Here is a 22227-nt window from a genome sequence, read left to right on the forward strand (position 1 = left end):
GGACACACCCAGGGGCAGGATGCATGATCTGTTTTCTGGAGGACAAAAAAGAGCTTGGATTTATAAAACATTCTCATTTTAACAGAACTTTTATCTAAGTTCTTCTGCTTGCTGTGCAACAAAGGGAATCTCCCTATTTGGTTGGGTTGGGTTTTAAGGTCTGCAGTAGATTGTCTTTAGCTGAGCCTGTGCATTTCTGTGTGCACTGAAAAATGTTAATTACAGCTTGTTAGAGGTCACAGAACCACAGGATTGTTTCACCTGGGAAAGATCTTTAAGATCATTGGGACCAACCATTCTCTAATTCTACCAAGTGTGGTGCTAAGCCATGTCCCTCAGCATCACCCCTGGCCATTGAATTCAGCTGAAATCTGTGAGAAAGAGCAGAAACTTAAATCTAGAGTCACAGTCGTGGAATGGTAGGGGCCCAACCCCCCTGCCAGAGCAGGGTCACCCAGGAACACATCCAGGTGGGTTTGGAAAGTCTCCAGGGAAGGAGACTCCACAACCTCTCTGGGCAGCCTGCTCCAAGGCTCTCTCACCCTCACTGGAAAGTTTCTCCTCATATTGAGTTGAAACACTGTATGTTCCAGTTTGCATCTGTTGTTCCTTGTCATATTACTGTGCAAAACTGAAAAGGGCCTGGCCCCCTCCACTTGCCCCCCACCCCTCAGCTATTGATAGACATTGATCAGATCCCCTCTCAGCCTTCTCTTCTCCAGACTAAACAGCCTCAGGGCTCTCAGTCTCTCTTCACAGCAGAGATGCTCAAGTCCCCTAATCATCCTTGTGACTCTCCCTGGGATTCTCTCCAGCAGTTCTCTGTCTCTCTCAAACTGGGGAGCCCAGAACTGGACACAGGATTGCAGCTGTGGTCTCAGCAGGGCAGAGCAGAGGGGGAGTAGAACCTCCCTAGCCCTGCTGGCCACACTTTTCTTGCTCACCCCAGGATCCCATTGGCTCTCTTGGCCACAAGGGCACATTGCTGTCCCATGCAGAACTTGCTGCCCACCAGCACTCCAAGGTCTTTCTCCATGGAGCTGCTTTCGAGCAGGGCAGCCTCTAACCTGTACTGCTACCTGTTGTTTTTCTTCCATAGATGTAGGATCCTGCACTTGTCCTTATTAATCTTCATGAGGTTTCTTATACCCAGCTCTGAGTGGATGGCTGCACAGCCTGAGGGGTGGTCTTGCTTGTAAGTCTTTGTGTTCTATGCAAGAATCCTGGCTAATCAGAGGACATGGCAATATTCTTCAGCCAACAGCTGCAGTATGTTCTGTTCCTACACACAGATAGCTACATGTATACCTGTGAAGTAAAAGGTGCATGTTAGAGGCACAGAATAGAAATGGCCTTGTTCAGGTTGGGTCTGGTGAGGAGAGGACTTAGAGTCATAGAATTGTCAGGGTTGGAAGGGACCTCAAGGATTATCCAGTGCCAACCCCCCTGCCATGGCCAGGGACTCCTCACACTACAGCAGGTTGCTCACAGCCACATCCAGCCTGGCTGCAAAAACCTCCAGGGATGAGGCTTCCACCACCTCCCTGGGCAACTTGTGCCAGTGTCTCACCACCCTCATGGGGAAGAACTTCTTCCTAACATCCAATCTGAAACTCCCTGCTTCTAGTTTTGCTCCATTCCCCCCAGTCCTATCACACCCTGACACCCAACTTTCTTGTAGCCCCCTTCAGATCCTGGAAGGCCAGAAGAAGGTCTCCCTGGAGCTTTCTCTTCTCATGATGGTTGGTTTTGTGGTGTTTTTTCCAACATTCATTCTGTCTTGTCTCACTCCCCCTGCCCTCCTTCTCTTTGTTCATGGTTAAAACTCATGATGTTGCTTCTTGCTTTTCATGTGAGGCTGTTTGGAGTGTCCTTTTGTGCTAATTAAATAGCCAGTGATGGGGAGAACATAGAGCCCTTTGCTGCTGCTTTGGAGGTTTTCATTTTGTTTGCTTCAACTCAGGTTCCTCCTGTGCCAAGTGTGATTTCGAAACTGATCTGTGTGAAGCTCTTCACGAACTGAGTTTCCAGCCTGGATGGGTAAGGAGAAAAGGTCAATCTGGCAGAAGCCCACCATACTTTGACCACAATGGGAATGACAGTGGTAAGAATCCTCACAATCTTTGAAGGAACCATTAGCTCTAACTCATTGTGTTATGCTGACCAGAGGAGACCACGAAAATGCTCAGGGGGTTGGAGCAGCTCTGCCATGAGGACAGGCTGAGGGAGCTGGGGGTGTTCAGCCTGGAGAAGAGAAGGCTCCAGGGAGACCTAAGAGCAACCTGCCAGTACCTGAACGGCGATACAAGAAGGCTGCAGAGAGACTGTTTGCAAAGGCCTGCAGGGACAGGACCAGGGGCAATGGCTTCAAACTAGAGCAGAGCAGATTGAGATTGGATGTGAGGAACAAGTTCTTTACCATGAGGCTGGTGGAACACTGGAACAGGTTGCCCAGGGAGCTGGTTGAGGTCCCATCCCTGGAGGTGAGCCTGGACAGGGCTCTGGGCAACCTGATCTAGTTGGGGATGTCCCTGCTGAGTGCGGAGGGATTGGACTGGGTGAGCTTTGGAGGTCCCTTCCAACCCAGACCATTCTATGATTCTGTGATCCTGCTGTGTGTCTGCTGGGCTGCTGAAAATCAGGCTGCTCTTGAAGATATGCTGATTTTTATCTGACATTAGCACACAAATTTAAGTAGCTCCCAAACAACTTTTATTTCAATTGTTCAAGTTGCAAAACACTTTAAATAATGACATCTCTTCTCATCAGGGAGGAAATAAAAGACAAATACAATGGAAGTAAAATCTATTGAACTCCTGGCTGGGATAAGAATTGCTTAACCAGCTAACAGTCCTGCTTTAGTGGAAGTTTCTACGGTTTATTCTTGGGCATTAGGATACAATGCTTTGGGATGTAGCAAGCACCTGAATGATGCTCTTGCTTGTAACCATGAATAAAGGTTACCTTTACCTGTGAAGAACTGGTGAGGAAGTGAAATTTTAACTTATGCAGACACATGAAGCCAAAAAAAAAAAAAAAGATTGAGAACTATCAGCCTCAAGTTGGAAGCAAACTTCAGTCACGTCTATGTTCCTATTGACTTGGTTTGGGTACTCAGCCACCTCTGTATCTGTCATTTCTTGAGTGGTGTGGTAGCCATCTGGAATATTGTGTCCAGTTCTGGGCCCCTCAGGTCAAGAAGGACTTCAGGAAACTGCTTGAAAGAGTCCAGCACAGAGCCAAAATCTGCTGCAGGCAGTGGAACATCTCCCTGTGAGGCCAGGCTGAGGGAGCTGGGGCTTGGGGTTTGGAGCAGGGGAGCCTGAGGGCTGCCCTCATGGCTGAGGATAAAGATGTGCAGGGCTGGAGCCAGGCTCTGCTCAGGGATGTCCAAGGACAGCACAAGGGGCACTGGGAGCAAGCTGGAGCAGAGGAGGAGCCACAGGAACAGAAGGAAAATTTTGTCCCTGTGAGGTTGCTGGAGCCTGGAGCAGGCTGCTCAGGCTGTGGAGTCTCCTTCCCTGGAGACTTTCCAAACCCTCTTGGCTGTGTTCCTGTGGGACCTGCCCTGGGTGATGCTGCTCAGGCAGGGGGCTTGGACTGGATGATCTCTGGAGGTCCCTTCCAAGCCCTGCCATTCTGTGATTAGGAGGCTATCTCTATGATTAGGTATCTGAATCCAGGAGAGGACATTTGGCATCAAAATTCTGGAGCAGAGAAGAGCCCTTTTTTGCTCAGCAGTTTCTAAAACCCCAGCCCTTTGCTCAGCAATTCCTGTGAGTAGCCTTGACTGCACAGAGCCACAAAGCTGCTGCAGGCAGTGGAACATCTTCCTTATGAGGAGAGCCTGAGGGAGCTGAGGGCTCTGAGGCTTGGAGAGGAGGAGCCTGAGGGTGACCTCATTGCTGGTGATAAAGATGTGCAGGGGGAGTGCCCAGAGGCTGGAGCCAGGCTCTGCTGGGTGATGCCCAATGCCAGCACAAGGGGCAGTGGTGGAAGCTGAGCCATAGGAAGTTCCATGGATCAGGAGGAAGAAGTTTGTCACTGTTAGTTACACATGCTGCACGTTTGCCTGGACCATCTATACCCCAGGAAATGTCTGGGTTTGCAAATTCACAGGTGCTTAGCCCACTGTCTGGGTAAGGACCTGTTTTGGGGTTTGTCCTTTCAGGACAGTTATTAATTTTTAATTCTTTACCTGTGGTGCAAGTATGTGCTTATTTTTGTGGGTTTTTTGGGTTATTAACTCATAGTGTGTGTAAGTTATTAATTTTTTTTTGGTTGTCAACTCATGGTGTATGTATGTTATAAATATTTTTGGTTGTCAACTCATGGTGTGTGTATGTTATAAATATTTTTGCTTATCTCACGGTATATGTCTGTTACTAACATTTTTGCTTATCAACCCATGGTGTATGTCTGTTATTAGCATTTTTTGCTTATCAACTCATGGTGTATGTATGCCAAAATCCTGTATTGCACATAACTGTTCTCCATGCTCCTAAGATTTCTATTTAATTCCTTTTAACAGCTTATTTCCTCTCATTGTCCTCTGAAATGAAATCATCTTCTGCAACTTTAAGGACCAATGTTTTCCTTCCAACTGATGAGGAACATATTTGCCAGGTATTTTGATATATTGTCCTTCTACTTCTTTGTTTCTCTTAGTTCATCCCTGGAATAATCAGATCTTTGTTTTGTTTTGGGTTTTTTTTGTGTCCTAGATTACATTTCATTATTGGATCAGTCAAATGAGTGGAACACTGATTGTGGGGGTTAAAAAGCACTCTGAAAATACCATTACAGACATCTGGCAAGATTCAGGAGAACTGCAAAATCAGTGGAAAGCAAAGACTATCACAATCAGTAGCACTGAGAAGTATGAGGTTGGTAAATTGAGGTGACATTTAACAGGTTCTATTTACAGCTTTAGAAATTGTGTCTTTTTCATAAGCCAGGGAGGACTATTTAGTAAATGGAAAGCATTATTGTGAGGAGTAAGGACAAGTGCAGGGTCCTGCATCTGGGGAGGAAGAACAGCAGGCACCAGGACAGGTCAGGAGCTGCCCTGCTGGAGAGCAGCTCCATAGAGAAAGACCTTGGAGTGCTGGTGGACAGCAAGTTCTGCATGGGACAGCAATGTGCCCTTGTGGCCAAGAGAGCAGAGTGACAGCTAAGTGCTCCTCCAGGTTTGTTTTGGCTAAAAGCTTGCTGAAAGACTTATGACAGTGTTTGTTTCTCTGACTTACCTCCAGGTCTGATTAATTCAAGCAGAAAAGCTTCCCATTTCCAGTCTCTGTTGGAATAACAGCTTGGTAAAACACAAAATGCTTTGTTTCTTAACTGTTGTGGTTCTTGCCTAAGCTTTCATGGATTTTACTGTGGTTTTCACATCCTTTCAATCAAATGCTGCTTCGGTCTTGTGTTAGATGCTTGGACTATACATCTGTGCTAAGAAGCCACAGATATGTGAAAGAGCCAGAATGGTCTTCCCAAACGAAGTGCATTATCTGAGTTCTGTCTGTCAGGAATTCCATGGACTAGCCTGGCTTCTTTTGGAAGTTGTTGTTTTGGGTTTTTTTTTCTCTTGTCTGTGATGCTGGTGAAAGTAATTTCTTGTGCTGGGGTTAAAATTACCCTACCAACTAATCTGAGAGAATTACCCCCCAAAATAAAATTGCCAGGCCAGCTCAGTGGGATGGAAGCTAAAGAAGCTCTATTTACAAGGCAAACCACAATCTGGAAACATGAAATGCAACAAATGTGTACAAAACATACAATATTTACAGGTATTTATAAACAACACAAGAACCCCCCTGGAAAGAAAGCAGGGGCCTACAAATAGCTTCCCCCTCTCCCTCCCTGGACAAAGGAAAGAGAGGAGAAAAGCAGAGAGTAGCTTGGTAGTACTTAGCCACAACAAAGAAACACAGCCAAGGTCAGCAAGCCACCAGCTGGGATTAGCTAGAGTGAAGAGGCAAGAAAAGGCTAGTTTATACAACTAACTTTGTTAGTTATCTGCCCCATGGGATTGTTTAGACCTTAGCATTATTCTCCCTTTTGCATCCAGTGGTAATTTATTTACATTCTACCACTTTCTACTCAAGATCTGTGGAAAATTTCCTAGGTGTCAGCCCAAACCTGCCACACTTATTGATTTGCTGTTCATCTCTGCAGGTTATCTGGTGGGGGATGGTGGAGACCCAGAGCCAAGATGAAACTGTTGCCATTGATGACATTACTTTCAGTGAAGGATGTTCTCTGGCCTCTGGTAAGAGTACCTGGGTTTCAGAAGACAGATTGGTTGATGTTGTCTTCCCCTTGGATTAGAAGAGTAAACACAAAGGGAAGCCTCTTTTGGTATTCAAAAGCTTTTGGAATTCCAGGAGTGTTTTAATTTCATCAGGCTCCTTTTTATTCCTCGAAACCATCATCTGTCTTATCACATCTAAACACACTTACAAAGAATGACAATGAAAACCTTAAGAACTTCCTTACCTTATAAATGTAGCTTCCTGCAGCCAGGAGACTGCTAAGGCCTCAGTGGGCAGAAAAGATTACTGGTTTTGGCCAACAAATTGGTGTCTTTAGCCAGCTCAGGAAAGAAACCTTTAGAGCTGACTTTTGGGAGATTCCCAAGGCTCTTCTGTGTGTTTTTAAATGCATGAAGATCCTGATCCTCAGCTGTGCAGCAGGGCTGTTTTGTTCCACTCCACTACACCCAAGAGCTGTGTTGTCAGACCTGTCAGCTCTGCAGCCAGACCATGTTGGGATTCTCTAGCAAAACCTTCCCTGTTTCTCTTTTCAACCCAACATATTACAGAATCAAGGAACGGTCTGGGTTGGAAGGGACTTCCAAAGGACGTCCAGTCCAACCTCCCTATAGTCAGCAGGTGCACATCCTCCACTAGGTCAGGTTGTCCTGTCCAGCCTCACCTTGAAGATCTCCAGGGATGGGACCTCAACTACCACCCTGGGCAACCTGTTCCAGTGTTCCACCACCCTCATGGTGCAGAACTTCTTCCTCACATCCAATCTCAATCTGCTCTGCTGTAGTTTGAAGCCATTGCCCCTGGTCCTGTCCCTGCAGGCCTTTGCAAACAGTCTCTCTGTAGCCTTCTTGTAGCCCCTTCACGTACTGGCAGGTTGCTCTTAGGTCTCCCTGGAGCCTTCTCTTCTCCAGGCTGAACACCCCCAGCTCCCTCAGCCTGTCCTCATAGCAGAGCTGCTCCAATCCCCTGATCATTCTCATGGCCCTCCTCTGGACCTGCTCCATCAGCTCCATGTCCTTCCTATATTGAGGGCTCCAGACCTGCACACAGCACTCCAGGTGAGGTCTCAGCAGAACAGAGCAAAGTGTCAGAATCACCTCTCTGGCTCTGCTGGCAATGCTTCTTTGGATGCAGCCCAGGAAGTGATTTGCCTTCTGGGATGCAAGCTCACACTGCCTGCTCATATTATTGTGGGGAAGGCATACTACCCATGACAGCATAAATCAGACTGCCTGCTGCTCTGTGTGACGCAAGAAGGTTGTGCTGTGACACCTATGTCACATCCTCAGGTGAGCACAGTCCCGAGTCAAAGCAGCTCCTTTGCTTTCCTGCCTCTGAGTCTCAGTGCAGGCACTGAGGGCTTGGTCTTTGAATTTAACTGGAGGGTGTTGGAATGCAGTGTTTGGCACAGCCCAGGCTAGGTTGCATGATGGATTTTGCATGCTGTGGTCTCCAGTAAAGCTCTCCAGATTTCCCAGCTGAAAGTAGATGCACATTATTAACCTATCAAAGTGCTGAGCAATTGTAGGCAGATCCCAGGGTGAGCAAGATGCAGATCCTAGGGCAAAGATTCAGGCAGGCACCCAGGGTTGTTTCAATGAGGATCTAGACTTCAGTTCACTCAACTTGGCCAGGTTAAGTCCCTCCATGTTTCAATCTTCTTGTAATGGAGATGTATAGAAGCCAATGTTTTGTAAATATTTTCCTCCCAGGGTCCATCTTTTTTTGAAGCAGTTTTCTAACAGTGCTGCTTAAATGAGCCTGGATGCTGATTTAAACTTTTGGCCATACTTGTCTGTGAACTCAGGCAAGGACCAGAGAAAATTTTTATAAAGAAGAAGATTAAATGATTTTTTTTAAAATAAGGAAAAACAAATGAAAAATTAAAAAATATTAAATTAGAAGAAAATTTAAAAAGACAAACAAGGACAATTAAATTAAAAGACATAAAGGATGATTTTCCTTTGGAAGTGTTCTGTTCAAGACTGCAGAAAGTGTCAGAAAGAAAAATCTCTTTATGCTAAGCAAACTGAGAGCAGAATTCCACCTTTAGGCTCCTCTTTCATGAAAAAGAGTGTGTGAAATAGAGAATCATAGAATTGTCAGGGTTGGAAGGAACCACAAGGATCATCCAGTTCCAACCCCCCTGCCATAGCCAGGGACACCTCACACTAGAGCAGGTTGCTCACAGCCACATCCAGCCTGGCCTTAAAAACCTCCAGGGATGAGACTTCCACCACCTCCCTGGGCAACCTTCTTCCTGACATTCAATCTGAATCTCCCCACTTCTACTTTTGCTCCATTCCCCCCAGTCCTATCACTCCCTGACGCCCTCAAAAGTCCCTCCCCAGCTTTCTTGGAGCCCCCTTCAGATACCGGAAGGCCACAAGAAGGTCTCCTGGGAGCCTTCTCTTCTCCAGACTGAACAACCCCAACTCTCTCAATCTATCTTCATAGGAGCTCCAGCCCTCTGCTCATCCTCAAAGCCCTTCTCTGGACACCTTCCAGCACCTCCAGATCCTTCTTGCAACAGGGGCTCCATCATCATCATCATCTGGATTTCTGCAAAACATACCAACATTTGAGCTTCATTGTGCATCCAAACATGAAAGAGTCATAGCTATGGAGTTAAGCTGTTGCAATGAATTCAACTTAGTGGTCTGTTCTCTATGTTCTTCTTACAACAGCTCATTACCCTCCATGTGATTTTGAGACTGGTCTCTGTGGATGGAAGCCACTAAGCATAAGTGATGCTGACTGGAATGTAATGAGGGAGCAAGATCCCCTTGACAGGAGGCTTCCTGATGCAGGTCATACAACTGAAGCTGGACATGGTGAGATTTCCTTTATTATTATTCCTTTCTTCCATCTGTGAGAAGTGTGGTTTAAGCAAACCTGCTGTGGCAGGGGGGTTGGACTTGATGATCTCTGGAGGTGCCTTCCAACTCCCACTGTGTTGTGATTTTTTTGATTATACCTCTTGTAAATGGTGGCAGACTGATAATAAGTGATTTGAGGTGAATGTTGTATATTATGTATATAAGACAGGTAACATGGGAGTCCTGGGGGACAACAGGGTGACTATAAGCCAGCAATGCACCCTTGTGGCCAAGAAGGCCAGTGGTGTCCTGGAGTGCATCAAGAGGTGTGGCCAGCAGGTTCAGGGAGGTTCTCCTGCTCCTCTAGTCTGCCTTGGTGACACCACATCTGGAATATTGTGTCCAGCTCTGGGCTCCCCAGTTCAAGGAGGACAGAGACTTGTTGGAGAGGGTACAGAAATGAGCTACAAAGTGACTGGGGAACTAGAACATCGCTCTTATGAGGAGAGTCTGAGAGGATTGGGTTGAGAAAAGAGAAAACTGAGTGGGGATGGCACAAATGCCTAGAAATACTTAAAGGGTAATGTCAGGAGGATGGGACCAGGTTTTTTCAGTGGTGCCCAGTGACAGGACAAGGGGTAACAGGCACAAAATTGAACATAACAAGTAGTATCTAAATATGAGGTGGAACTTCTTTATTTTAAAGGTGATGGAGCACTGGACCAGGCTGCCCAGAAAGGTAATGGAGTCTCCATCTTTGGAGACATTCAAAACTCACCAGAATGTGTTCCTGTGTGACCCTTTCTAGGTGAACCTGCCTTGGCAGGGGAGTTAGACTCCAGAGGTCCCTTCCAACCCTTACCACTCTGGACAGGGGATTGGAGCAAAACTAGAAGTGAAGGTTAATGAAAATGAAGGTTACAGAGGCAAAGTAACCAAATCACCTCTTAGAAAAAAAACAAAACAAGAACATCCCCAAAAGATTAGCTTTTGGGTTCATGTTAATCACACAATCATAGAATTGTCAGGATTGGAAGGGACCTCAAGGATCATCCAGTTCCAACCCCCCTGCTGTGGCCAGGGACACCTCACAGCCACATCCAGTCTTGCCTTAACCTCCAGGGATGAGGCTTCCACCACCTCCCTGGGCAACCTGTGCCAGTGTCTCATCACCCTCATGGGGAAGAACTTCTTCCTAATGTGCATTCTGAATCTCCCCACTTCTAGTTTTGCTCCATTCCCCCAGTCCTGTCACTCCCTGACACCCTAAAAAGTCCCTCCCCAGCTTTCTTGTAGGTCCTCTTCAAATATAGGAGGGTTGCTAGTCACTTTCCAGCAGCTCTTCGAAATTTCATTGTACTGTCTGTGTAGAGTGGCACTGGATGAGGATCACTGCATTGTCTGTGGGCATTTACTATGTCCCAGCTTCTGAACTCTGAGCTGCAGAGGAGGGCACTGGCATGTGTGTGCCTTTCCCATGTGGGTTGTTCTAGGGACTGGTGAGATCTAAGATGTAATGTGGTCGTAATGAAGGCTGCTGGTAGCAACATCTGCTCTGCAACCTAAGCAGCATCTTAAATGAGCCCACATGGACCTATGTGCTGCTGCACTTAAGCTGCTTTCATACCTCAATTATTACAAGTTGAGTTCACAATTTTATATCCTGCTGCAGGTTGAGGCCTCGAGCTGGGGGTGTTCAGCCTGGAGAAGACTTTAGGGAGACCTAATAATAATTTTACAGTACCTTAAAGGGGCTGCAAGAAGTCTGCAAAGGCCTGCAGTGACAGAACCAGGGGCAATGGCTTCAAACTAGAGGAGAGCAGATTGAGATTGGATGTTAGGAAGGAGTTCTTTACTATGAGAGTAGTGGAACACTGGAACAGGTAGTCCTGGAGACGTTCAAGGTGAGGCTGGACAGGGCTCTGGGCAACCTGATCTAGTTGGGGATGTCCCTGCTGACTGCAGGGGGATTGGACTGGATGAGCTTTGGAGGTCCCTTCTGTCCTGGACCCTTCTATAATTCTCTGCAGCATCTTTCAAACCGAGAAACGATGCATTCCCCTTAGAAGTAAATGCAAAGCTCTTTCTGAGGTGAGAAACACACAGAATGGAGGAGGTGGAAGTGATCTCTGATGATCATCTAGTCCAACCCCCTGCCAGAGCAGGATCACCCAGATTAAATCACAAAGAAACACATCTGAGCAGTTGGGAATGCCTCCAGAGATGGAGACCACACAACATCTCTGGGCAGTCTGCTCCAGTGCTCTGGCACTCTCAAAATGAAGCAGCTTTTCCTTATGTTTCTATGGAACCTTCTGTGTTCCACTTTGTGTCCACTGCCCCTTGACCTGTAACTGGACACCACTGAGAAGAGTCTGACTTCATCCTCCCAGCAGACACCCTTTAGATCTTGACCATCATCCATCTATCCACAGAAATGGGTAGATTCAGATTGGATGTTAGGAAGAAGCTCTTCCCCATGAGGGTGGTGAGAGACTGGCACAGGTTGCCCAGGGAGGTGGTGGAAGCCTCATCCCTGGAGGTTTTTGCAGCCAGGCTGGATGTGGCTGTGAGCAACCTGCTGTAGTGTGAGGTGTCCCTGCCCATGGCAGGGGGGTTGGAACTGGCTGAGCCTTGAGGTCCCTTCCAACCCTGACAATTCTATGGTTCTATCCCTGTTCTAAATGTAAACATCTACTCCTGCTCCTGCTGCATCCACATCATGGCATTACAATTGTGCTTCTAGAACTGGAGCAAGTTTTCCTCAGGTTAAATCCAGGTCCTTCAGGTTGCACAGTTGCTGGTGGTACTGCAGGTTGTTCGTCTCCTCTCCTGGGGAGGGCAGCAGCAAATTTTGATTAATGAAGATCTTAACAAGGATACTGTAGAGCCTCAGCTGCAGACTGAAAGAGGATCCTTTGAAGTACCCTTGCATCCCAATGAGGATGGTGCAGCAGGCCTGTCTGTACAAGGAGCTGTAGGGATCACCTCTTTGTGCCAGCCTTGCTAAAGTCATGCAATTATTCACGTGGGGCTGGACCTAACCCTCTGCTTCATTATGTAGCCATGGGAAATAAATGGCTCAGGAATATGACCGTGGCAGCACAATAGCTGGTTTTGCAAGATGTAAGGCAGTATGTGCAATAGCAATGCACAGACAAGACTGAGCCTTTAGTCTTGCTTTGCACAGCCTTGCATGGAAAAGGTCCTCAGTATTCAGCGAGGGCAGCGCTGGCAGCATTCAAAATATGCTGCGTTAGGGCCCCTTGAAGATATTTGTCCTTCCCTACCTTTGTCTGAGGCACATCTGCTCCAGTTCAAACCCAAAGGCAGCTCCTTTGCCAGAGTTCAGATTAGATCTCTAATTAAGCTTTCATCCCCACTAGCACAGACAACAATGTCAAGTCTGTGGCCCCCATGAGAAAATGCAGCTTGTTCCATTGGCTCCCATGGTCGGCAGTGTTGTTAGCCTGCTTAGCACTGGCTGGGCTGCACCCAGGGTGAATACTGTAGCCTAAGGAGATGAATTTTTGTTCTAAATTCTGTTGGAAACGTTATTCAAGCTAATTCAAATGTGTCCTTTGGGGATCCCAGCTCAGGTCTGTGTGCTTTGATCTCCAGGGTGCTCTGCGCTGCAGCTCCTGCAGGCTCTTGATTCTCCCCAACCTGTGCAGGGAGCAGACAGGAGCTGTGTGAAGGGGGTGGGAAGTAGTTGTGGTATTTGGAGGATTGAAGTGTTAGAGGCTTTGCCTGAAGGGAGCAGAAAAACACGTAGTGAGACTGCACAGTAAAGCCTCACAGAAGCAACATCTGATCTCCCTTTGCAGAGGCTTCTTCAGGTTTCTGTTCCTGCAGGTAGCACAGCAGGGTAGCTGTAGCAAAAGCTGCCCAAATATCCTTTTCTCCTTCATCCTCTTTGAGCTCAGTTGTGTTAATTTACTGCAGAGCAAAGAGGCAGGAACATTTAGCAATTCCATCTTGTCTTTCCTACATAGGCACTGGTTGTCACAGCACCTGTTCTAAGACTCTGCTTGTTATAGAATCCTATATAGAGACATACAATTGGTTTGGTTGGAAAATACCTCTAAGATCATTGAGTCCAAGCATCAAAGAAAGACCACCACAGCCTTTAAACCATGGCACCAGGTGGTTTCTCAAACACCTCCAGGGATGGGGACTCCACCACCTCCCTGGGCAGCCTGTTTCAATCCCTGACCACTCTTGCAGCAAAGAAATTTTTCCTAATCTCCAACCTAACCCTCTCCTGGCACAATTTCAGGCCATTTCCTCTCCTTCTGTCACCTGAGACTAGTGAGAAGAGACCAACCTGCACCTCACTGCACCCTCCTTTCAGGGAGCTGTAGAGAGCAATGAGGTCTCCCTTCAGCCTCCTCTTCTCCAGGCTGAACACTCTCAGCTCCCTCAGCTGCTCCTCCCCAGCCCTGTTCTCCAGACCCTTCCCCAGCTTCGCTGTCCTTCTCTGGACCTGCTCTAGCACCTCAATGTCCTTCTTGGAGTGGGAGACCTCAAAACTGAGCTCAGGATTCAAGGTGTGGCCTCATCATTGCTGAGGACAGAGGCACAATCCTTACTCCTGCTGGCCACACTGTCACTGAGCTAAGCCTGGATGCTGTTGTTCTTCTTGGCCACCTGAGCTCACTGCTGGTTCATGTTAATCAGCCAGCACCCCCAGATCCTTTCCTGCCAGGCAAGTTTCCAGGCACTCTGCTCCAAAGTATCCACGAAGGCTGAACTGATGGCAGAGCTGTTCCCTTGGTTTGCACTTCGGAATAAGCTTGATGTGCTTCACAGAGTACCCTGTGGCCTCTCTGAAGCAGCTGTTTGCCACTGCAGCATGGCACCTTTCATGTTTCTTTGCTTTTTGTTTACAGGAGCATTCATTCAGTTCAGTGGATCACCTCAGCTGAACACAAAGATGGCCATGTCTCATCTCGGGAGTCCTCTCCTTGTCAGGCTGACCCCTGGGCTTTGCTGCTGTCAGGTAACACTTTGATGTGAACTGCCCCCACCTTTGTAAGCTATCACTCATCTGATGTGCAGATATGGAAAATGGGCTCCACTTCAGTACTAGCAGAAGGAGCTCTAGACTGGTTCTTTGGGAGGAGGGAGAAGCAGCAGGATTTTTACCTACTGGTTGCCAAATATTTCTCTCTGGTTGTTATTCCTTCTAAAACACCCTCCAGGTGACTCAGGTTTAGCTCTGCTCTGACAAATGTAGCTGGACAATGAACTCAGGGGCATACCAACCACATATCTAATGGGTGGGGGCCAAGAGGATGAGGATAGGATCACAGATCACAGGATGTTAGGGGTTGGAAGGGACCTCTGGAAATCTTCCAGTCCAACTCCCCTGCCAGAGCAGGGCCATAGAATCCAGCACAGGTCACACAAGAACACATCCAGACAGGGCTGGAAAGGCTCCAGAGAAGGAGACTCCACAACCTCTCTGGGCAGCCTGTTCCAGTGCTCTGGACCCTTGCACTGAAGAAGTTCTTCATGCTGAGATGGAACCTCCTGTGCTGCAGTTTCCATCCATTGCCCCTTGTCCTGTCACAGGGCAGAACTGAGCAGAGGCTGTCCCCTCCCTCTTGACCCCCAGTCCTCAGGTATTTGTTAAATCCCCTCTCAGTCTTCTCTTCTTTTTTTGTGGTACCCAGGGGCAAAGGGTACAAGCTGGAACACAAGAGGTTTCACTTGAACTTAAGGAAAAACTTCTTTCCCGTGAGGAAAGCCCTGGGCCAGGCTGCCAGAGAGGTTTTGGAGTCTCCTTCTCCTCCAGTATCTTGTGGCTCTGTAGACCAATGCAAAAGTTAATTTCTGGAGATCTGAAAGTCATAGAACAAGCTTCTTCTCTGAAAGGGTTCTTAACCTGAATCAGGTTGAGACTGGAACAGGCTGCCCAGGGAGGTGATTGAATCCCCATCCCTAGAGGTTTTTCAAAGAGGCATAGATGTGGTGCTGAAGGACATGATTTAGTCCCAGCCTGGGTAGAATTAGAGAATGGTTGGAGCGGATGAGCTTACAGGGCTTTTCCAAAGGAAACAATTCTGTGATTGCATTTTATGTGGCTGCTCAGTCTTGTAAAGAATCACAAATTAAATAATTACAGAATGAAATCAAGCAGAATGTTGCTGCAGGGAACACAGGAGCCTTGAAGCATCCCATCAGAACCTCCTGGGATACCAACAGCTTTTTATGCACAGTGAAGTTTCATCTCTTTTTTATAGACTTGGATATCTCTTATTGAGGCGATAAGCACCTTTCAGATTCAAATTAATATATCTTAGAAGCCCTTAAAGTGATCTGGGCACAACTGGTATGTGAATCAATGAAGTACTCTGGTTAGATCTGTTCCAGAGGTTGGTCTGCATTTCAAAGAAACACCAGTGCAGAGGCATGCATGTACATTTTGCCAGTTCAAAGCCAGAAAAGAAAGCAGTTTCAATTCTGAGTCTGCTTATATTGAATGCATTTCGAGTTCCCAGATTCAACAAAACCCAGGGTGAGTTCTTACCCAGCTCTGTGTGTCTGAAAAAAGAGTGGCTTTGAAGACTTAGAAGCTTGACTTTCTGCCACAGTTTCCCTGCAGACTTTTATTGCTGGGAGAGAGGCTGCAAGCAGGGGTTGCTCATTAGGATGTGCATCAGTGTGTTGTGTTCTCTATGTGTAAATGTGAGGAGAGGTCCTCTGCTGGATGTCCCACTGAGAGGATAAAAGGATCTACATAAAGAGAGCTGTGTTTATTAAGAGCTTTGCAAGTTCTTTAGCTCCAGTGGTTTGAAAAAGAAAAGGCAGATTGGAACTGAAGGCTAACAGTTTTATGTTGTGCCTTACTGGCTAATTGAAGCTTAGAGGTAATTTCTGTCTGCAGCTTCTTGTAGCTGAGTCAAGGTTTTGGAAGCTGTAGCAGCAAATTTCTAGTCCTAGCTCTGCTTATGTCTCTAATGGGCTGAAGTAGTCATCATAAGGTAGAACACATAGGCACAGAGAAAGAGGGCAATTTCTTTTCTGATATAATGAAAAGAAAAAGGTGGTTTGAAAAGCTGTTTGATAAACATAAACCTTACATCCACGTTCTTTAAGGTGTAGATTTTCAAACAGCTTATTTTGTGCCCTTGTGGCCACGAGGGCAGTGGAACCCTAGGGTGCATCAAGAAAAGTGTGGCCAGAAGGTGTAGGGAGGTTCTTCTCCCCCTCTGTGCTGCCCTGCTGAGACCACAGCTGCAATCCTGTGTCCAGTTCTGGGCTTCCCAGTTTGAGAGAGACAGAGACCTGCTGGAGAGAGTCCAACAGAGAGCTATGAGGATGCTTAGGGGACTTGAGCATCTCCCCTGTGAAGAGAGATTGAGAGCCCTGGGGCTGTTTAGTTGGGAGAAGGCTGAGAGGAGATCTGATTACTGTCTGTACATATCTGAGGGGTGGGAGTCAAGTGGATGGGGCCAGTAGTAAGACAAGGAACAATGGGTATGAACTTGAGCATAGAAGATTTCACCTCAAGATGAGGAGAAACAACTTTGGTGTGAGGGTGACAGAGCCCTGGAGCAGGCTGCCCAGAGAGGTTGTGGAATTTCCTTCTCTGGTGACTTTCAGAAACCACCTGGATGTGTTCCTGTGCAGACTCCCCTGGGTGCTCTTGCTCTGGCAGAGAGGCTGGGCTTGATGATCTCTGGAGGTCCTTTCCAACCTCTAACATTCTGTGATTCTGTGACTTTGAAGAGGACTTTTGTATCTACTGCTTTTTATTCTGTAAGCTTTCCAGTGGGGAAAAAAAAAGTAGTTACATAGATATCTATGACAATTTATTAACAAGTCTTGAGATTATTTTCTATAAGGCATGATTTTAATGAATGGGGGAAAAAAACCACTGAGAAACCGAATCTACCAGCTATGAAGCCAGAAAATATGAAAGACTAATAGTGTGCTGTAACACAAGTGTGCACCTGAGGAAAAGGCCTTGAGTTGCCCCAGGGGAGGTTCAGGTTGGATATTAGAAGAAACTTCTTCCCTGAAGGGGCTCTCAAAGCCTGGAGCAGGCTGCCCAGGGAGGTGGTTGAATACCCATCCCTGGAGGTGTTTCAGAGGCAGAGATGTGGTGCTGAAGGCCATGGTTTAGCCCCAGCCTTGGTAGAGTTAGATGGAGTTGGTCTTGATGATCTTAAAGAGCTTTTCCAACCTAAAACATTCTCTGATTCTAAGAATATTTCCCAACCACTGATCTACCTTCTGCTATATAACGCAAGCAAAAGGAGACTCTCCCTTCACACTTAGCTGTTGTTGTGGATTTGGTGTAGTTGTCCATTCTGGATTAGGTCAAGAGCCAGAAGTGAAAGATGATGAATCCATATGCAGGATGCTTTTCAGTTATTAATCAATCATGTGAATGTAAATATATCCCTGTCCTTTTTGTACTGGGGAGCCTAGAACTGGACATAAGGCTCCAGATGAGGTCTTACGAGGGCAGAGTAGAGGGGAAGAAAAACCTCCCTAGATCTGCTGGGCACACTCTTCTAAAGGAGCCTCAGGAGGCCATTGGCCACCTTGGCCACCAGTTTACATTGCTGTCACATGGACAATTTACAGTCCACCAGTACTCCAAGGTCCTACTCCATGGAGCTGCTCTCCAGTAGGTCAGCCCTTAATCTGCACTGGTGCATGGTGGTGTTCCTCCTCAGGTGCAGGACTCCTGACTTATCCTTGCTGAACCTCATTAGGTTCCCCTTTGTTAGCTCCCCAGCATGTCCAGATCTCTCTGAACGGCTGCACAGCCTGGTGCTGTGTCAGCCACCCCTGCTAAGCAGCTCTGTGAGCTGGTACTGACAGGGAGGCAGGTTGATTTGGGTTTTGAAGCATTTCCTTTCAAAACTCAACAGGTAAGGTTCTGGTGCCGGCTGCCTCTGGACGCCCAGCTGTCTGTCTTTAGAAGAAATGCATTGGATGGAAGTTTGGAAAAGCTGTCTGACATTTCAGGACTGCCTGAGATGCAGTGGACAAAAGTGAATGTACCTGTAAAAAGTGCAGCTGAGGACTTGCCCTTCCAGGTAATTACAGACTGCATTTACATTGCTTTCAAAAGAAGGGCTCTAACTTGGTCTCTAGAATTAATTTATTTTTATAACCAAGCATAATTTTGTTGTTGTTATAATCAAGCATAATCAATCTGGAGCCCAGATAGGCAGGATCTGGAGGTGCTGGAGTGTGTCCAGAGAAGGGCCATGAGGATGAGCAGAGGGCTGGAGCTGCTCTGCTATGAGGACAGGCTTGGGAGAGTTGAGGTTGTTTAGACTGGAGAAGGCTCTGAGGAGACCTTCTTGTGGCCTACCAGAGTCTGAAGGGGGCTACAAGAAAGCTGGGGAGGGACTTTTAGGGTGTCAGGGAGTGATAGGACTGGGGGAATGGAGCAAAACTAGAAGTGGGGAGATTCAGATTGAATGTTAGGAAGTTCTTCCCCATGAGGGTGGTGAGACACTGGCACAGGTTGCCCAGGGAGGTGGTGGAAGCCTCATCCCTGGAGGATATTCCGGCCAGGCTGGATGTGGCTGTGAGCAACCTGCTCTAGTGTGAGGTGTCCCTGGCTATGGCAGGGGGCTTGGAACTGGCTGATCCTTGAAGTCCCTTCCAACCCTGTGAATTCTGTCATTCTGTGAAAACCAGCATTCCTGTCCTTTAATGCTCATCTGCAAAAGAATTCCATCCAGCCTTTTGAGAAGATGTAGCTATTCAAGACTGTCAGGATTTTTTCAGCATTGCTTGTATTTGAATCTCCTTTTCTTTTTGATAATGAAAATCAGGTAGCAATAGTTTAGAAGCTTTTTTAAAAATCAGCTGTTCATAAAAGCTGTTGGCCAGGGGTGAGGGTCTCCTTGTGCTGGCTAAAGGCAGGGGAAGTGCAGATACCTCAACCTGCAGTGTTGATCACAGAACCAACTATACTTCATTAAAGCTTAGGCTGGAACTGTCAGGAAAATCAGCAACTCAACTATGAGGATTCAGCAAATCCAAAGTCCAGTTTGGTCCCTTCATTATATGTCTCCTATATAAAATGAAAGAAAAGACACTCAGTTCTCATAATTGGTGAGTTATGACTAAACTTTACTTCCTGTTGTGGCCTCCTGAATATTTCCTTTGCCTTTATAAATGCAACTTTTTAATCCCTGCATTTACTGTGCCACTTGTTACTGACATCTGCAGGCATAGCAGGGGTGAACAGAAAGAAATGGAGTTGTAAACCCATCCTATTTGGTAACTTTAAATGGCTTGTTTAAAAAGGAGGGAAGCTTTGCAGGAAGAGGAGTTTTTTTTTTTTTTTTTTTTTTTTTTTTTTTTTTAGACAGGAGAGAGATCACCCTGGGTTGTATAACTTCCCATGAGAGAAGGTAGCTATGGCTTTGACAGCTGACTTGGAGCAAATCTTAATCCTTGTTTTCACTGCCTGCTATACCAAGTTGGTTGTAAATGGTATTCACTTCCTCTGCAGATGCCCTGAACTACAAAGGAACGTACAGATGTCATCTTTAATGACCTCACTTATTTCTGCCTCTTTACAGATTATTTTAAGAGCTACTATCCTGAAGGCAAATGCTACTGTTGCTGTTGATGACATCGGTGTGACAGGAGGATGTGGAGCTGTGAATAGATCACTCCTGGGTGTCAGGCAAGAAAGCGAAGGCAAGTTCTGTGGTTTTCAGTGTATTTCCCCCTTTGTCTGTTGTGTGCAATTGTGATTTGACTGACAGCTTCAAGATACAGTTTTGGGCTCCCTAGTTCAGGAAACACAGAGACCTCCTGGAGAGAGTCTATCAGAGAGCCAAGAGGATGATTGGAGGACTTGAGCATCTCCCCTGTGAAAAGAGACTGAGAGCCCTGGGGGTGTTTAGTCTGGAGAAGAGAAGGCTGAGAGGGGATCTGATCAATGTCTATCAATAGCTGAGGGGTGGGGGGCAAGTAGAGGGGGGCAAGCTCTTTTTGGTGGTGTGCAATAATAAGACAAGGAACAATAGGGACAAGCTTGGACGTAGGAGATTTCACCTCAGCATGAGGAGAAACTTGTTTGGTGTGAGGATGCTGGAGGCCTGGAACAGGCTGCCCAGAGAGGTTGTGAAGTCTCATTCTCTGGAGACTTTCCAAACCCACCTGGATGCATTCCTGTGCAGACTACCCTGGGTGTTCCTGCTTTGGCAGGGGGGTTGGACTGCATGATCTCTGGAGGTCCCTTCCAACCTGGAATGTACTGTGAAACCTGAGGGAAAGGTCGATATGGTGTCATCAGTCATCTATGAGGACTCATTCGATGTCACGCTGCAATTAGCTTGCACTGGTTTTGCAAAGTGAGCTGTGGTGGGAATATCAGGTGCCACTTACTGAGTAGCATTGCATTTGGATGCAGAGGCAGAAGAGAAACATCTTCTGTCTTCCACTAAAGAGCTAATTCCACTGCATTGTCCTTAGGGCAAGAGGGTTCTCCCATCCTGGAGACACTGAGATCCTGAAGGGTGTTCAGAGAAGGGCAGGGAGGCTGCTGAGGGGCTTGGAGGTCATCATACGAGCAGCAGTTGAGGGAGCTGGGGTTGTGTAGTGTGGAGAAGGAAAGGATGCCCTGGCAACCTGTTCCAGTGCCTCACCACCCTCATGGGGAAGAACTTCCTTGTGTCTCGTCGAAATCCAGCTTCTTCCAGTTTGATGCCAGCATTTTGTGTGTCTGCTGTTCCTTATATTTTCTTTTCTGTTTTTATGTTTTTTTGAAAGGGGAAACAGAATTCACAGATGTTGATTCTCCATTTTTGCCCTGCCTACCTGGACTCCTCTCATGTGGGGATGGACAATGTGTTCCACCTGACACATTCTGTGATTTTACTCCTGACTGTTCCAATGGATGGGATGAAGCCAAGTGCTGTAAGTGACAATTTGAAGGCTGTTAGGTGCCTGTGACTGTTTTGCTTTTCCTATCTGCCAGGATTTCATGACTTCATAAATGTTGTCATTTCATTAAAAGCCAAAGCTCTTGAGAAATGGTTAATTTTTATTATATCCTCATTTTTTTCCTCTTTGCTTTTCTGCAGCATTTACTTCCCTCTTAGCATTAAACCCAGAAGTATGGTCTTTGATTATTTACTTTATATTACTGTTGACTGGTTATTTATTGATTTTTAATTATATTTGATTACTTTTGATTATTTCATCTTTAGTAGAAAATTTTGTATAAAACGCAGTATTTTATTTCATAACTTTTCAGGTGCTGAATACAAAATGCAGTTTTATACTGAATAAAATTTTGATCTGTGAGACTGGAGCACTGCCTGATGAGGAAAGGCTGAGAGCCCTGGGGCTGTTTAGTCTGGAGAGGAAAAGCCTGAGAAGAGATCTAATAAATGTCTATAAATATCTGAGGGCTGAGTGTCAGGAAGGAAGGGACAGGGACAGCCTCTGCTCACTTGTGCCCTGGGGCAGGACAAGGGGCAATGGATGGAAACTACAGCACAGGAGGTTCCACCTCAACATGAGGAGGAACTTCTTCACTGTGAGGGTCACAGAGCACTGGAACAGGCTGCCCAGAGAGGTTGTGGAGTCTCCTTCTCTGGAGACTTTGCAGCCCTGCTCAGATGTGTTCCTGTGTGACCTGTGCTGGATTCCTGATCCTGCTCTGGCAGGGGAGTTGGACTTAATGATCTTGAGAGGTTCTTTCCAACCCCTAATGTCCTGTGAGCTTGTAAAGCAGCACATTTAAAAATCCACATCCAAACCACATGTTGAGGTGGAACCTCCTGTGCTGTAGTTTCCCTCCACCGCCCCTTGTCCTGACCCAGGTCACAAGTGAGCAGAGGCTGTCCCTATCCCTTCCTTCCTGAGCCCCAGCCCTCAGCTATTGATAGACATTGATCTGATCCCCTCTCAATCTCCTCTTCCCCAGCCTAAACAGTCCCAGATCCCTCAGCATTTCCTCATCAGACACATGTAGGTTAAATGTCAAGGCAGAATAAGGATGGCCAAAAAAGACTTAAGAAAAATGCAGGAAGAAATTGCTCAATCATGTGAAGAGAAGACAGGCTGGCAGAGTTCTGTTGTGAAGTATAAAGGGATATACAAAAAGTAAGAAGTAGGAGAAGGGCAGAAAAGAGAAT

At 46.6% G+C, this 22227-nt stretch overlaps 1 protein-coding gene across 1 annotated transcript in view; it reads left to right on the forward strand.

Annotated features, from left to right (window-relative positions):
* MALRD1 (MAM and LDL receptor class A domain containing 1) overlaps positions 1 to 22227 on the forward strand; it is a 195545-nt gene that overhangs the window by 1734 nt on the left and 171584 nt on the right. Inside the window, 7 exon segments of the mRNA XM_054389960.1 lie at positions 1964 to 2104; positions 4532 to 4626; positions 4725 to 4886; positions 6178 to 6271; positions 13984 to 14093; positions 17983 to 18150; positions 19657 to 19777. Coding sequence (XP_054245935.1) covers positions 1964 to 2104; positions 4532 to 4626; positions 4725 to 4886; positions 6178 to 6271; positions 13984 to 14093; positions 17983 to 18150; positions 19657 to 19777 — 891 coding nt within the window.

The sequence above is a fragment of the Indicator indicator genome, chromosome 20 (genome assembly GCF_027791375.1).
Source record: "Indicator indicator isolate 239-I01 chromosome 20, UM_Iind_1.1, whole genome shotgun sequence".
NCBI lineage: Eukaryota > Metazoa > Chordata > Aves > Piciformes > Indicatoridae > Indicator > Indicator indicator.